A 15660-nucleotide genomic window follows, 5' to 3' on the forward strand; every position below is an offset into this window, starting at 1 on the left:
AGGGTAGAGCAGGAGAAGAAATCAAATTTAAATTTACGTCAGCCCCCCACCAGTTAACAATCTAAGGGAATCGGCCAGCTGTGGATTCCCAGTAGCACTTCCTGCATTAGTCATCAGATGGCGACGTTAGCCACATTATCAAGGACAGGACAGTCTGCGTGAGATGAAATTAAAAAAGAAAATGCTGCAAGAACTCGAGGTTGAGCAGTATCTGTGGAAAGACAAACAGTTAACGTTTCAGGTCTGGGACCCTTCAGCAGGATTCAACCCTACATCCCCCTCTTAATGAACTTTGAGCCTCCCCACCATCGGGAGTATCTACAGGTGCTGCTGCCTCAAGAAACCAACGTCCATCGTCAAAGATGCCCACCATCCGGGCCGTGCCATCTTCTCGCAGCTCCCATCAGGCAGGAGGTACAGAAGCCTGAAGCCCCACACCACCATGTTCGAGAACAGCTACTTCCCTTCAACCATTCGGTTCTTGAACCAACCGGCAAAACCTCAGTATAGCAACATTATGACCACTTCGCACAACAATGGACTTCGGTTTTCTTTGCTCTAATTCTGTTCTCTCTTGTATAATTTTATATGTTTTTCTTGTGAATGTTGAGTATCTGATGCTCTGTGCCTGTGATGCTGCTGCAAATAAGTTTTTCATTGCACCTGTGCACACATGGACTTGTGCCTGTGACAATAAACTCGACTTTGACCATCCACCCTGCCATTCCCCGGACTTCAAGTGTCTGGAGTCTGAGTGCACGGTCAGCTGAGGGTGGGGACGATAAGTGTTTTGGGGAACAGAAGGATGCAGAAGAGCGGCTAATACCTTCAGAAGAAATCATCACACCAAACAGCAATAGTATGTGTCATTATGAAGAGTCTCTTTCATTAAAAAAAACATTTAAACACTCACAAATCACAACATTTTAATCATACAATTTAGTAGGACAGTATTTACCAGTATCTACAACACGATGCATTAATTATCTGCTGTTCCACTGAAGTGAAGTTGATTAACTGTAGCCAGCCCAGGCTCCAGCTGGCTATTCCTGCTGGGGTTAGTGGGTGAGGATGCATTTATCTCCTGCGTCAAGACTAGACACAAGATACATTTATTATTGTGGAACAAAAACCCTGTTTTCTCCACGAGTCCTTTTAGCAGCAGGTAGACTTGACTGAAAGACAACACAGTGAAAGACCAGCTAATGCTAAAATTAGAACAAGGGCAACAAAAACAGTGACGACAAATTCTATTCACACTCGGGCAGAGAGCAGATAGTTCTGTGTGTCCAGTTATCTCCATCCACATGTGGATTCGGCTTAACTTCATTTTTTGGGGGCCAAGTCCGTGAGATCCCACCCAGCCCAAGTCCCTCCCACAGACTCGCCCCGCTTCCCATCTACTGGTCAAAGGTTGGCTTCAAACCCACAGCCAACATCCACTGTGAATATCTGATCGTAGGGTCCGACACTCCCAAGGTGGGGAGTCCGTTAGTGGGCTAACAGCTCAGGCACAAACCCACACTGGTGGTGACCACGGATCCCAGCCGTTCTGTAGAGGCACCCTTGCACACTGTGCTGGCCAACATAACCACGTACGGGCAGTGACACAGCCAGCGCCTGATCCACCAACTCTCAGCCCCACCGCTGGCCCAGTGAGCACACAGTTCCAGGTTTGGTTCCCAACTAAGCCGGGCCAGGTTAGTCAGCCTGAGTCAAAGAGGACAAACGGGATTAAACCGGGCTCCCCCTCCCAGAACGCCGACGGCTCAGGGGAGACCAGATAGAGGTGCTTTTGGGATTTTGGAAGGAATCGATGTGGATAGAGAGGACACTGGCCTTGGTGCGTGTGTCCAGCACCAAGAGGACAGGGTGTGACACCAGGGGAGGGGGTTGGAGATGCGTCTGCGGGTAGAGGGTTCAAGGCTCCTGACCAGGGCGGAGTCCATCGCCGTCAACCCCAGATCACGACTCTTTTGCCAGACGGAGTCAATGCAAGGAACCCAGGCTGGGCCACAGCCAACAAACAGAGCAACTGCAATCACATCGAATGGCAGAACAGGTTCGATGGGCTGAATGGCCTCTTTATCACTGCAATCAGGTTTCAGAAGAGGATCCCTGCCCACAAACCTCTCCCTCCCCCACTGAAGATATCTTGCCCCAGCCCGCAGAGGCCACCTCTGTAAACTGTAGTTTCACTTCTGGCTGGTCGAAGGCCCCAAGTTTTATTCCAAAATGGTCATCATTTTCATTGTTGAAATCTGGAAGTCAGCACCTGAGGCGGTGGAAGCAGGTTCAATCCCATCTTCCAAAAGGAATCAGATAAACAGTTGGAAAGGAAAAGAGAGCGGAGTGGCAAAATTGGGGTGATCTTTCAAAGTGCCCGTGCACATACAGTGGGTGAAATGGTCTAACGCCACAGGTTGTAGCTGTTTCACAAGTGTTCAAGAGAAACTTTTTTTTTGAAATATAAATCTACACGGATGTTAACACAAGGGAAATGTTTCCCAACAAACATCTGGCTTGAAATAACTCAAAGTGGTTTAAATATTTATATTGTAATGATTCAAACAAACCTTCAACTTTCAAAAGGAATGCAGCCTACTGGAACGTGAGGCAGAAGACAACGAAACGCATTGATTCAAGCCAATCTGTTGCTGCAGCAAAGGCTTACTTCCGTCGGGAGAGAGTCCCGGCTACAACCTCAACTGACCGGCCCGAACTGAGGTGATCCTCTCCTCTGGTCCTCTCCCACCTCTTGCCCTACTGCTCTTTGATGGTGTAAGTCTCCAGGAACTCCTTCAGCTGTGTTGGGTAATCTGTCATGACACCTGTTGCTCCCAAGTCAAAGGCTCTCTTGAAGTCTTCCTCGTCGTTCAAAACCCAGATGTAGACCTGGGGTGAGGGTGGAAGGAAGAGGGAGCTGGTGAGTGCATGCGAGAAGCCACAGTCCTGCCGCACGCCCCCCCCACCACACCGAAACTCACAAGAACGGCTGAGAGAGAAAAACATTTTGGGCAACACAGTAACACAAGTAATACAGCACAATGGCATACAGCTTTAAATTGTAATCACACTGTAATACAGCTTTAAACTGTAATCACACAGTTATACAGCTTTAAACTGTAATCACACAATGTAATACAGCTTTAAACTGTAATCACACTGTTATACAGCTTTAAACTGTAATCACACTGTTATACAGCTTTAAACTGTAATCACACAATGTCATACAGCTTTAAACTGTAATCACACAATGTAATACAGCTTTAAACTGTGATCACACTGTTATACAGCTTTAAACTGTAATCACACAATGTAATACAGCTTTAAACTGTGATCACACTGTTATACAGCTTTAAACTGTAATCACACAATGTAATACAGCTTTAAACTGTAATCACACTGTTATACAGCTTTAAACTGTAATCACACAATGTAATACAGCTTTAAACTGTAATCACACTGTTATACAGCTTTAAACTGTAATCACACAATGTAATACAGCTTTAAACTGTAATCACACTGTTATACAGCTTTAAACTGTAATCACACAATGTTATAAAGCTTTAAACTGTAATACAGCACAATGTTATATACAATTAATAAATCTGCTGCCTCACATCTCCAGAGAGCCCGGATTCATTCCTGACCTCTGGTGCTGTCTGTGTGGAGTTTGTCCTCCCTGTGACTGTGCGGGTTTCCTCCCACAGCCCAAAGACATGCGGGTCAGTGGGTTAATTGGCCGCTGTAAATTGCCCCCTAGTGTGTAGGTGAATGGTGGAATCTGGGGTGGGGGTGGAGGTGAAATTGATGGGAATGTGGGGAGAATATGTTAGTGGGGGAACAGGATTCCTCTGAGAGCCAGCATAGACTCTTTGGGCCAAATGATCACCTCCTATGTCTAAGATGGAAATTGGATCGTTTTCCTTTGAGCAGAGAAGCTAAGGGGAGATTTAATGGAGGAAATGGAGTGTAGAGTGTTCTGGGGGCAGCCCGCAAGTGTCACCACGGTCCCGGCTCCTACATAGCACGCCCACAACTTCCTAACCCGTACGTCTTTAGAACGTGGGAGGAAACCGGAGCACTTGGAGGAAACCCACGCAGACACGGGGAGAACGTACAAACTCCTTACAGACAGTGGCCGGAATTGAACCTGGGTCGCTGGCGCTGTAATAGCGTTACGCTAACTGCTACACTACCCGTGCCTGCCCAGCGGTGGCGGCACTGGTGTGGTCAGGAAGCACCAGCAGGGAGAGGAACAGCTGCCATCCCATCAGTACGGGAGGGGGTGACCAGCAGGACAGGTTTTCAGCTACAGAGAAACGGGGTGGGGAACAAAGGAGAAAATCTCCGGCAGGGCAGAGATGAGAAGAGTTTCGGTGTTGAAGGGAATGGGATCCAGTGTGTGAGTGCACAGTTACAGGGAACTAGAAACAAAGAACGAAAGGTGAAAAACACGTCAGATGCTGCGGAGTCGAAACATAAGAAACAGGAGCAGGAGGAGGCCGTCTGGCCCGTCGAGCCTGCTCTGCAAATTCAATAAGATCATGGCTGATCTGGCCGTAGACTCAGCTCCACCAATCTGCCTTTTCCCCATAGCTCTTAATTCCCCTACTGTGCAAAAATCTATCTAACTGTGTCTTAAATATATTTAATGATGTGGCCTCTACTGCTTCCCTGGGCAGAGAATTCCACAGATTCACTACTCTCTGGGAAAAGCAGTTCCTCCTCATCTCCGTCCTAAATCTACTCCCCTGAATTTTGAGACTATGTCCCCTAGTTCTAGTCTCACCTACCAGTGGAAACAACCTTCCTGCCTCTATCTTACATATCCCTTTCATAATTTTCTATGTTTCTATACGATCCCCTCTCACTCTTCTGAATTCCAGTGAGTATAGTCCCAGGCGACTCAATCTCTCCTCATAGGTGAACCCCCTCAGAACTAGAGAGTGCTGGAAACACCCAGAAGGTCAGTCAGCATCCATAGAGAGAGGAACAGTGGTAACATTTCAGATTAGTGTCATAGAATATGAGACAGTAATTTGGCCCAATGGGTCCATGCTGACCAAGCCACCCAACACACAAAACCAGATGAGTTGAGATGAAGGGTTTCGACCCGAAACGTTGACTGTCCACCTCCCTCCACAGATGCTGCCCGACCCGCTGAGTTCCTTTAGCTTTTTGTTCCGTGCATTGCTCCAGATTCCAGCATAATCATAATACATATTCAAGCTAGTCCCATTTGCCCGCGTTTGGCCCAAATCCCCCTAAACCTTTCTCATTCATGTACCTGTACAACTGTCTTTTAAATGTTGTTAATGTACCTGCCTCAACCACTTCCTCTGGCAGCTCGTTCCATATACACACCACCCTCTGCATGAAGTTACCCCTCAGGTTCCTACTAAATCTCTTCCCTCTCACCCTAAACTTATGCTCTCTAGTTCTTGACTCCCCAACCCTGGGAAGAAGACTGCGTGCATTCACCCTACGATAAGCTTCCACAGATGCTGCCTGACCTGCTGAGCATTTTCTGTTTTTATCACGAGGCACAGTCGCTGCTACAACATGGGTCACAAGGCAGCCAATGTGCGCACAGCAAGCTCCCACAGATGGCAACGCGAGGTGGCGATGCTGGCCCAGGGATAATGGGGCGCTTCCCCTCGGTCTTCCTCGAAATAGAGCGACAAGGTTTTCTAGGTCGATCCCGGAGAGAGGGGGAGGGGTCCTTGGTTTAACACGGCACTCAAACAAGGGTGACTGTATGGAGAGGCAGGCTGAGCTCCCAGTTTTAGCTGACAGGTTGAGAACCTGTTTACAGACGTCTGCCATGGATGTGACCGATACCAAGAGCAAATTAAAAAGGTCCCTCTCTCTGGAGAAGCCAAGTACAAAATATCTCACAGGCACCAGAATGAAAGTGCAAATCTCACCTGAATTCCTCTCGCTTTGAGATGCTCAAAGAGACATTTCCTCATCAGTAAGCTGGCAGGGGAGAAGATGACGAATATCACAGTCACCCACTGAATGCTCCCACTGGGATCGGAATGCTCAACGTCTCGCGTAACCTGTCCCGCACGGTCGGGCAGTGGCGACAGGTGGGGGGGTTGGGTTGGAGGGGAGAGGGAGGGAGGGAGGGAGGGAGGGAGGAGGGACGGCAGGGCATGGAAGCGCTGGGGGTGGGGGGGAAGGCAAGTGAAGGAGCAAGGGAAGACCGGAGATGGAATGGGGTGGGTGGCAGATACATGGGGGGGGGGGAAGAGGCAGTGGGAGAGGAGGAGGACATCAGAGGACCAGGGGTGGGGGGGGGGGGGGCTGGAGAGGAATATACCTATTGATTAGGTGGGGGGGTGGGGGGGGGGCTGGAAGAGGAGGAGAATGAGGAGGGAGATACCAATTGATTTTGGGGGGGGGGGGGGGAGGGAGATACCAATTGATTTGGGGGGGGGGTTGGGTGGAGGGAGATACCAATTGATTGGGAGGGGGAGGGTGGGAGATACCAATTGATTGAGGGGTGGGTTGGGTGGAGGGAGATATCAATTGATTGGGGGGGGGGGAAATTGGGTGGAGGGAGATACCAATTGATTGGAGGGGTGGAGGGAGATACCAATTGATTGGGGGGCTGTGGGGGGGCAGGGAGATACCAGACAATTGAGGGGGGAGGGGTGGGGTGGGAGATACCAAAGGAATAGGAATGGGAGTGAGGGGACACCAGAGGGGGTTTGGGGTGGGCAGAGACATTAGCTTCAAATGAGTCTCAGGCACTCACGTGTCAGCGAGCCAGATCACCAGCCGTCGGGTCCAGGATATCTTGCACGGCTCCTTCAGCCTGGGAAATGGAGGAGGAACACACGCGGTGAGAGGGAGTGGCAGCAAACTGCTGCAGTTGCTCCCTGCCGCCACGGTAACAGCTTGTCTCCGATATGGCCACAGGGAGGCTGCAGGAAGTGTGGGAGCAGCCAGCGGTCGGTGTGGCTCCTCTCTGGGTCCGGTGAGGGTCACACTGCCCCACTGGTGGGGAGATGGAATGTGGACCCCCCCCCTTGTGCAGGGCTGCGGGCTGGGGAAGGGGCCAGAACAAGATCAGGGTTCTGAAGGTGAAATTACCAACGCGGCATCAAGGATTGTGCAGCAGAGCCGAGGTCGTGGAGTGGGGATGTGGAGACACCATCCAACCACCGGCAGATCAGATGAGGGATTTGTTTAGACCCGGAGATTGTGGACAAGAACAGAATTTATTGCCTCTCCCTCACTGCTCTGGGTAAATGCGGTGCTGAGCTGCCCTCTGGAACCACGGCAGTCCTTCTGGCGAAGGGCCACAGTGGAGTTGGGAGGGAGTTAGAGTCAGTGACAATGAGGAAACAGTGATATATCTCCAAGATAAGGAGCTCCTCACGCCCCTGAGAACCATCAGAGGTCCTCATCAGTTCTGGTGGTGGGAGGCTAATCCAGGAGAAAACCCGCTCCATTGCACCATCTGGTGACCTTGGCTGGAAGTGCAGGCGTCTCTCTCTCTCTCTCTCTCTCTCTCTCTCTCTCTCTGGGGCAAGGACACAGTTAAGCTTGGTTGTAGACAACATCACCGGAGAACAGACTGCATCCCAGGACCTCAAACGTGTGGGTCAATGCGGGCCAAACGTTTTCGGGAAAGGGAGGAACCAGCCACACGGGAAAAGGAATAACTCCCAATCTTAGCAGCACTCCCAGTGTCCCTTCCCTGTGACCAGGGTACAGTACATGGCAAACGATCTCCTTGTCACGGAGAGCCCCCCTCTCCCAAGATGGACACGGCTCCAGCCCACTCTGCCAGTACACCTGCCTTCGGCCTCCGGGGGGGGGGGGGGGGGGGGGGAGAGAACACGTCGAGGTCAGGGGACGACTTGCAGCTCCCTCCCCAGGAGTCGAAACCCTTCACTTACTTCAGAATGATGGAGGGCATGGGGATCTCCAGGAACTGCTCTCGCAGGGGAAAGAATGGCAGGAGGCCCGTGTAGAAGAGCCCCAGCAGGAGCAGCACCCGCTGCAGGCTGAACAGGATCGGGATGCTTGGATTCTGTCGGGGGAAACCAGAGCAGAGCGGTTCACACGGGGAACACACGCACTCAGAAACCAGCGCTGGGTCAGCAAATGTCACACCTTTCAAGCATTCCTCCCCACAGACTTGTCTCCAATCACAAAAATTGCAGTGACTTTAGAACCAGTTAACAGGCGTTCTTTGCTGGTGCTGAGATGAGGAAATGTGAGCTAAGACACGGAGAATTCCCATGTCTTCCAAATGCCCGAAGGATCTTTAATTGCTATTCAAATGGAGCTTTGGTTTAAATGTCTCGCGATTGGACAACACCTCGCTGTATCTTGACTCTGCTGATTCTTCTCAATTTTCTGAGACAAGGTCCCTCCTCATCTGCCTTCAACTCATTCTTTAATATCAGGACTGCAGAGCGTTAGACTGTCAGCCTCCATTGCAACTTCCACTCTGGGAATGGGACTTGAATTCTTGGCCTGAGCTTTCACTGGTGGGGGAGCTGCCGACGAAGTATCTTCTGTTATCAATAGCTGCCTCAACTAACTCACAATAGCTGCATCCAACTCCAGACACAGGTACGGGAAAACTCAAAGGAAAATGTGCTCACAGAGACATGAAGCAGCAGACGGGGCACAGGCGGTGTCCCATTATAATGGCCGCCTTCCTTACCCATGCTGCTTCGAGTGAGTGAAAGCCATCCATCAGCTTCCTCTGTGGGAGGATAAGCATAAAGAGGCAGCATTTTGAAACTGGAACCCAACCATTCAGGTGTGAATCAGGTTTCACTTGCACTGGGCCACGACCAGCGCCCGTGTGAATCAAATGGCGAGGGCTGCGAGCGAGTGTTTGGGGGTGGTGAGGCTGTGACAACGGGTGGAGTGTTCTGGTGAGGGGGAGCAGTTTAAAAAGTTGAAGAGAAAGGGAAAGTAATGGAGCAAGGTAGCAAAAGACGTGGTTGCAAAGTGACCAAAGCTGGGACATAAATATTCCAGGATACTCAACTTTGAGAAGTGATGAACGTTAGTGAAAATGAGGCGATGTAGCCCTAATAAAAGGTGGAAAAAATAAGAATCTTAGCTCAAACACTCCACCCGTTGTCACAGCCTCACTACCCCCAAACACTCGCTCGCAGCCCTCGTCATTTGATTCACACGGGCCCTGGTCGTGGCCCAGTGCAAGTGAAACCTGATTCACACCTGAATGGTTGGGCTCCAGTTTCAAAATGGGGTGGGGTGGGGTGGGGAGGGAGCCAAGAAACAACAGGAGGGAGAAAACGTTGCTGGGAGTTGTACACGTCTCTGAACAACAGTGGTGATGCAGCCCAGAGTGCAGATCAGGAAATTGGAGGTGTGTGTATCTAGGGTAATACAATAACCATGGGGGGCTTTAATCCACATAAATTAAGAGTAATAATATTGAGAATTTACGGAATGAAAAGGTGGTTGTTTTTTTTTTGATCAGAACCAAGAGTAGCCCACACAAAAATAAAAGGCTGTGATAATGTAACAAGTGTAATGAGAAAGAATTAACTGATGAACAAAAAGTTAACAGGCCCTCAGACAATAGTGGCCATAATCAGTTTGAATTTTATATAAAAAAATGGAAGCAAATTGGTTCCATCTGAAACCAAGGTTCTGCCTAAAGCAAACTATGAAGGCTTGAGGCTCAGGTTGACTATAGTAGATTAAGAAACTACATTAAAAGGTATGACAATAACCAAGTAATAGTTAACGTTTAAAGGATTGGTACATAGCTTACAAGTAATATTTAACTCTTCAAGGCAAAAAACCCACAGGGAGCAGTAGTGTAACCTTGGCATTCAAGGTAAAGATAATGATAAATCAACAAAAAAGGTTTATAACGTTGCACAAAATAAAAAAAAACAGGAAGGCCAAGGATTGGGAAAAGTTGGAATTCAGCAAAAAGGACCAATATATTCACAAGGTAAAGGAAATTTGAGCACAAGAGTAATCTGGAGAGAAATCTAAAAACTGACTAAAAGTTTCAAAAGAGGAACAGATCAGCTGAAGTTAATGTGGGCCCCCATCAGACTGAGACAAGGGAAATTATAGTGAAGAATATGGACATAGCAGAGAAGTTAATAGTGGACAACAACAGATCTGGCATGAAGGAGCATTAGTAAAACAAAATTATTGGAAAAAGTGATGGTACCGAAACCCAACAATTGCCCAGGTACTGATAATCTGATTCTAGGGTATTAGAGGGTGGTGGTTATGAGGTAGTGGATGTACCGGTGTTACTGTGTTAGATCCCACATATCCTAAAATGGTTCCCATAGATTGGAAGGTAGCAAATGTAATATGTAGAAATTTATAAACTATTATAGTAGTGAGTTATTACTATAGTAATTTTTATGTCTTTGCACTGTACTGCTGCCGCAAAATAGCAAATTTCACGTCATACAAGTCAGTGAGAACAACATTGAAAGGAAACAATGAACTGGAGACTGGATGTCTCGACATCAGTAACATCAAACTACCAGAATCATTTATCAAGGAATGTCCTATCCTGAACCGCCCAGTTGAACACGCCCAAAGCTGTGGAAGGCTCACCATTTTGTAGCATTTCTTCACAATAGCTTCACTGCCATTGCCCCAGACAGTGAGGTGCTGACGATTATACTCATTCACCAAATCAGATACCTGGGGGAAAAAGACACGTCAAACCTGGTGAAGATAGCGCACGGAGAAACCCAGACAAAACAAGGTGTGGGGTCGGTAAAAGGCATCAGGAGCCAAATGGCCTTCTCCTACACTGCTGTAGCTTTAAACACCCGGGCAGCATGCGTGGAGCAAGAATTAATGCTTCAGAGTTGATGAACTTCCAGAAGAACAAAATGATTTTGTATTTATCATAAAACCATTGAGCGGACGTCTTGTGTAATAAAATGATCTCTTGACCTCAATCTACCTTGCACCTTATTGTCTGCCTGCACTGCACTCTCTCTGTAACGGTAACACTATGTTCTGCATTCTGTTATTGCTTTTCCCTTGTACTACCTCAGTGCACTGATGTGATGAAACGATCTGTGTGGATGGCTCGGAAGACAAAATTTTTCACTGTACCTCGGTACATGTGACATTAACTAACCAATTTAGGAATAATTCTGAGCAACAGTAAATGGTTCTCTCTCCACAGACACTGACCAATTGATGAACACTGTCTAGTACTTTGTGATTTCATATCGAAAGGTTTATTTTTCCCTGTTTGTTACCTTCTGAATGAGGAGGTCGTTGTTGACTTTAATGTCGATATTGATGGGCATCGTGGGAAAGGCATCAAACACTTCCTTCAGGAGTGGAATACGTTTGTCGTCTCCTCCATCACAGAAGCAATCTAAAGAGGTGAGAAATCACTCACTGGATTTGACCGAAGGATGGGTAGTAGCTTGTCAGCTTGCCAACCAAAATGCCCTATCCAAGCTGGCCCCATTTGCCCCGTAACCTTCTAAACCTTTCTAATCCATGTACCTGTCCAACTGTCTTTTAAAAGTTGTAACGGTACCTGCCTCAACCACTTCCTCTGGCAGCTCATTCCATATATGTATAACCCTTTGTGTGAGAAAGTTGCCCCTTAAGTTCCTACTAAATCTTTCCCCTCTCACTTTAAACCTGTGCCCTCTAGTTCTGATACCCCATTCCTGAGAAAAAGACTGAGTGTGTTCACACTATTCATGACCCTCATGAGTTTATCATCTCTTAGTCTCCTACACTGTAAGGAATAAAGTCCCAGCCTGTCCAACCTCTCCCTATAGCTCAGTCCCTCAAGTCCTGGCAACATCTTTGTAAATCTTTTCTGCACTGTTTCCAGTTTAATAACATCTTTCCTATAGCAGGGTGACCAAAGCTGAACACAATACTTCAAGTGTGGCCTCACAAGCGTCCTGTACAACCGCACCGTGACCTCCCAACTTTTATACTGAGTACCCTGACTGATGATGGCCAGCGTGCCAAAAGCTTCTTTGCTTTACTCCAAGTTCCAAAATTGCATTTTGATTTTCCAAAATGCAACACCTCGCACTTATCCGAATTAAACTCCATTTACCATTCCTCAGCTGATTAAGATCCCCTGTAATTTTTGATAACCTTCACTGTCCACTGTACCACCTATTTTAATGTCACCTGCAAACTTACTAACCATGCCTTGTACATTCTTATGCACACACAACACTTGTGCACACAAACACAAACATATAAACACACAAACATGTGAACGTACAAATACATAACCACATACATGTGCTCAGGCACAAAAATACGTACACAGACAAATGCATATAGGCACAGCCACATATCAAAGGGCTCAAATGGTCACCCAGCAGACTGGGGTTGCACTGATTCTCTGCTGCCAGTGGATTCATGGCGTTATACAGCACGGAAACAGGCCCTTCTGCCCAACTCGTCCATGCTGATTGAGCTAGTCCCATTTGCCCGTGTTTGGCCCAGATCCGTCTAAACCTTTTCTATCCATGTGACTGTCCAAACGTCTTTTAATGTTGTAACTGTACCCACCTCTACTACTTCCTCTGGTTCCATACACCCACCACTGTGTGTGGAAAAACTTACCCCTCAGGCCCCCTTTAAATCTTTCACCTCTCTCGCTAAACCTATGCCCTCTAGTTTTAGACTCCCCTACCCTGGGAGTCACTGCTGTGATGATCAAGCTCGAGTGTATCGTGTGGCCCGAGGAATCACAACTGCCCTGAACCCGACCATTTGGTCCACAGACTCTCCGCTGACTCCTATGAATGCAATCCTCTTGGTCCCGTTTTCCCTGAAGTCCTGTTGGTTATTTTCCTTCAAGCGTCTATCCAATGCCCATTAATTTTCTTACTACCACTTTCATAAGGAGCGAGTTCCAGGTTAAACCAATGCACGTAAAACAAAACGGCCTTCGCGTCACATTATTATCTTTGGCCGTAAACTTTATATCTGTACCCCAATCCATGAACCAGTAATGGGCCTAGCTCTATTGACCTTCATTTGTTCCTATAACCTCTCTGCCTCTCTTCAGATGCTACTGCAATTATCAAACCTTTGGACATCAATCCTAATCCCTCTTTATGAGAAACTTAACTACATTAAAGACGCTCTGAAATGGAAATATTTGTTGGTGTCGTGCAAGGGATTCTGGCACTGTTCCTTCCACCCCCCCTCCCCCCCTCAATTCTGACAAAAAGGTCTTTATCCTGAAATATCTCCCCACAGGTGCCGCCCGACTTGCTGATCGTTTCCAGAATTTTCCGTTCTTCTTTCATATGAAATCACTGTGCAACTTGAAGCTGCTCCAGTAGTTCAAGTGATCTTGCTGAGAGATGGGTAAACCAGATCTTACCTTTCTTGAAGGACACATGCAGCCTGCAGTGGTACACTGGGAGGTCCTGAGAGGGGTGGGGTGGGGGTAAAGTTAGAGGGGATGGCATTAGTACACTGATTTCTCCACCTCACTATACGAGTATTCACCTGACCAATCAGCAGTGCAACTTTAGTTGAAGTAAAACAAAGAATTAAAGCCTCTGAACTTGTGTCACAGCCACGCAAAAGAGACAAGTCTCCAATGTGCAAATGCAAGGTGACTCACTCATTGAAGCCATGGTTAATCCCGTAGCAGGACGGCTGCAAGAGTGGAGGTGGTGTCCCAGGACCCCCTTGGAAAGGTGACTATTGTTCCTCCCACTGCACTTCTGTTCCTCATCTAATAAAATCTCAGATGTTGGTGATGTATATTTTTTAAAATAGTGCTTTACATGATCTTCCTCGAGTCAGTCCACAGCCTTGGCTGGCTTCAATCAAGATCACAACAAGTTAGATTGGATTGTTTCAGATGAGAGGCTCACTAATCCATTTGACCTGGTCCTTCACAAACCCTGGAGACCTCTGGAATTCTGGCCAAACCCCCCCGTCAGCCCATGAGATTTACTGCACCCTGGAATACAATGCAGCTGGCACATCGATCCACATGGTTTGATGCTATGGCAAGGAATCAATAGGATTAATTCAGCATCCTCCAGCGTCATAGTGTCACGGATGCTGCCTGGCCTGCTGAGTTCCTCCAGCATCCGAGGGATTTTTCAATAGGATTAATGTTCTTAATGGATGAGGTCGGGTCAAATGGACCAATGGGCTGTTGTTATCTCAACCCGTCTTGTGGAAATAATTCCAGGCATAGACGATTGGCAAGGGATTTGACCCAGGAGCTGGGGGCTGGACTCATTTTCTGGTTCCAACCGCAGAGCTGGTAGAGCCGATGCCTCACAAGCTCCAGGTTGAATCCTGACCTCTGGCGCCGTCTGTGTGGAGTTTGCACGTTCTCCCTGTGACTGCGTGGGTTTCCCCTGGGTGCTCAGGTTTCATCCCAGATCCCAAAGGTGTGCAGGTTGGTAGATCAACTGGCCACTGTAAATTACCCCGAATATGTAGTTGGGTGGTAGAATCTGCGGGATTTGATGGGAACAAGGGGAGAATAAAACGGGATTAATAGAGCATAGAGCAGTACAACACAGGAACAGGCCCTCCGGCCCACAATATCTGTGCCGACCATGATGCCAAATTAAACTACATCCCTACTGCCTGCACATGATTCATATCCCTCCATTTTCATGTGTCTATTTAAAAGCCTTTTAAATGCAACTGTCGTAGCTGGATTAGTGTAGGATTAATAGGTGGGTGTAATAAATGGATGCTTGATGGTCAGCACTGATTTGATGGGCTGAAGGGCCTATTTCTGTGCTGGATGACTGCACCACTCAAACAGCATCTCCCACAACGACAGACAATTCGGCACGGCATAATTTCCGTGCTAATCCTGTGACTCTAGCAGTTCTGTAGCAAGAAGAGAGGGATGCACCACCACATTCTTCAGGGCAATTATGGATTGGGCAACCAATTGCAGGTCTTTCCAGCAACACCCAGATCTCAGAAATGAATGAACTAAAGCAGGGGTGGCCCGGCTGTGCCAGTGAGTCAGTCCTGTGGGAACGCGTACATTATTAGACGTTTCAGGCAAATTCACCCGAATGTTTGAATAAAAAGTCCTGTAATTATAAAACAGCCTTCACAGCTCGAGTGGTTCCTGGAACACAGAGGAACTGCGTAAACGTGGGCACCACTGTTGATGGGATGCCTGGCGTGAGCTCATGCGATGAAATTCGAACCCAGCTTACTCATCGCAGCTTGTACCGCAACGGTTCTTAACAACCTTGAGCAACCATCGAGTTGTAAAAGCTGCTTTATAGCTCTAATCTTGGCTCTGTGTTCAAGGTGTAGACGAGGAACTCTGGTCAATTCCTTGTCTGAAGCAATCTCTAATAACCTAGCACATTGCTGCAGGACTGACTCACCAGTCGACAGCTCCAGCCCTGGGTTATGAGCTTACATTACAGGAAAAGCACAGATATTATGCAACTCAAATCATTACGGATGTATTAACACGTTAGCTGGTGTTTGATTATCTTCACAAGATAAAGGCAGCACACTGTTACATTGATTTGACCTCATTCTTGAGAACATTGACCTTCCTGACTTCCTGTTTGAGCACCAAGCTATTCCTTAACCAAGAGTCATCGCCTGACCACAACCACTCCTTCCTGATGGTCGCCCCAGCTGACGGCCTCT

The 15660-nt window shown here is 47.7% G+C and overlaps 1 protein-coding gene across 1 annotated transcript in view; it reads right to left on the reverse strand.

Moving 5' to 3' along the window:
- Nucleotides 1-860: 860 nt before the first annotated feature.
- Nucleotides 861-15660, reverse strand: part of gdpd1 (glycerophosphodiester phosphodiesterase domain containing 1) — a 53435-nt gene continuing 38635 nt past the window's right edge. Inside the window, exons 4-10 of the mRNA XM_052035778.1 lie at nt 13382-13427; nt 11262-11383; nt 10600-10689; nt 7920-8053; nt 6770-6829; nt 5934-5985; nt 861-2895 (exon numbers count right to left, since the gene is read on the reverse strand). Coding sequence (XP_051891738.1) covers nt 2764-2895; nt 5934-5985; nt 6770-6829; nt 7920-8053; nt 10600-10689; nt 11262-11383; nt 13382-13427 — 636 coding nt within the window. The 3' untranslated portion in view covers nt 861-2763. The remainder of the gene's footprint in view (nt 2896-5933; nt 5986-6769; nt 6830-7919; nt 8054-10599; nt 10690-11261; nt 11384-13381; nt 13428-15660) is intronic.

This window comes from Pristis pectinata, chromosome 21 (assembly GCF_009764475.1).
Source record: "Pristis pectinata isolate sPriPec2 chromosome 21, sPriPec2.1.pri, whole genome shotgun sequence".
In the NCBI taxonomy this organism is placed as follows: domain Eukaryota; kingdom Metazoa; phylum Chordata; class Chondrichthyes; order Rhinopristiformes; family Pristidae; genus Pristis; species Pristis pectinata.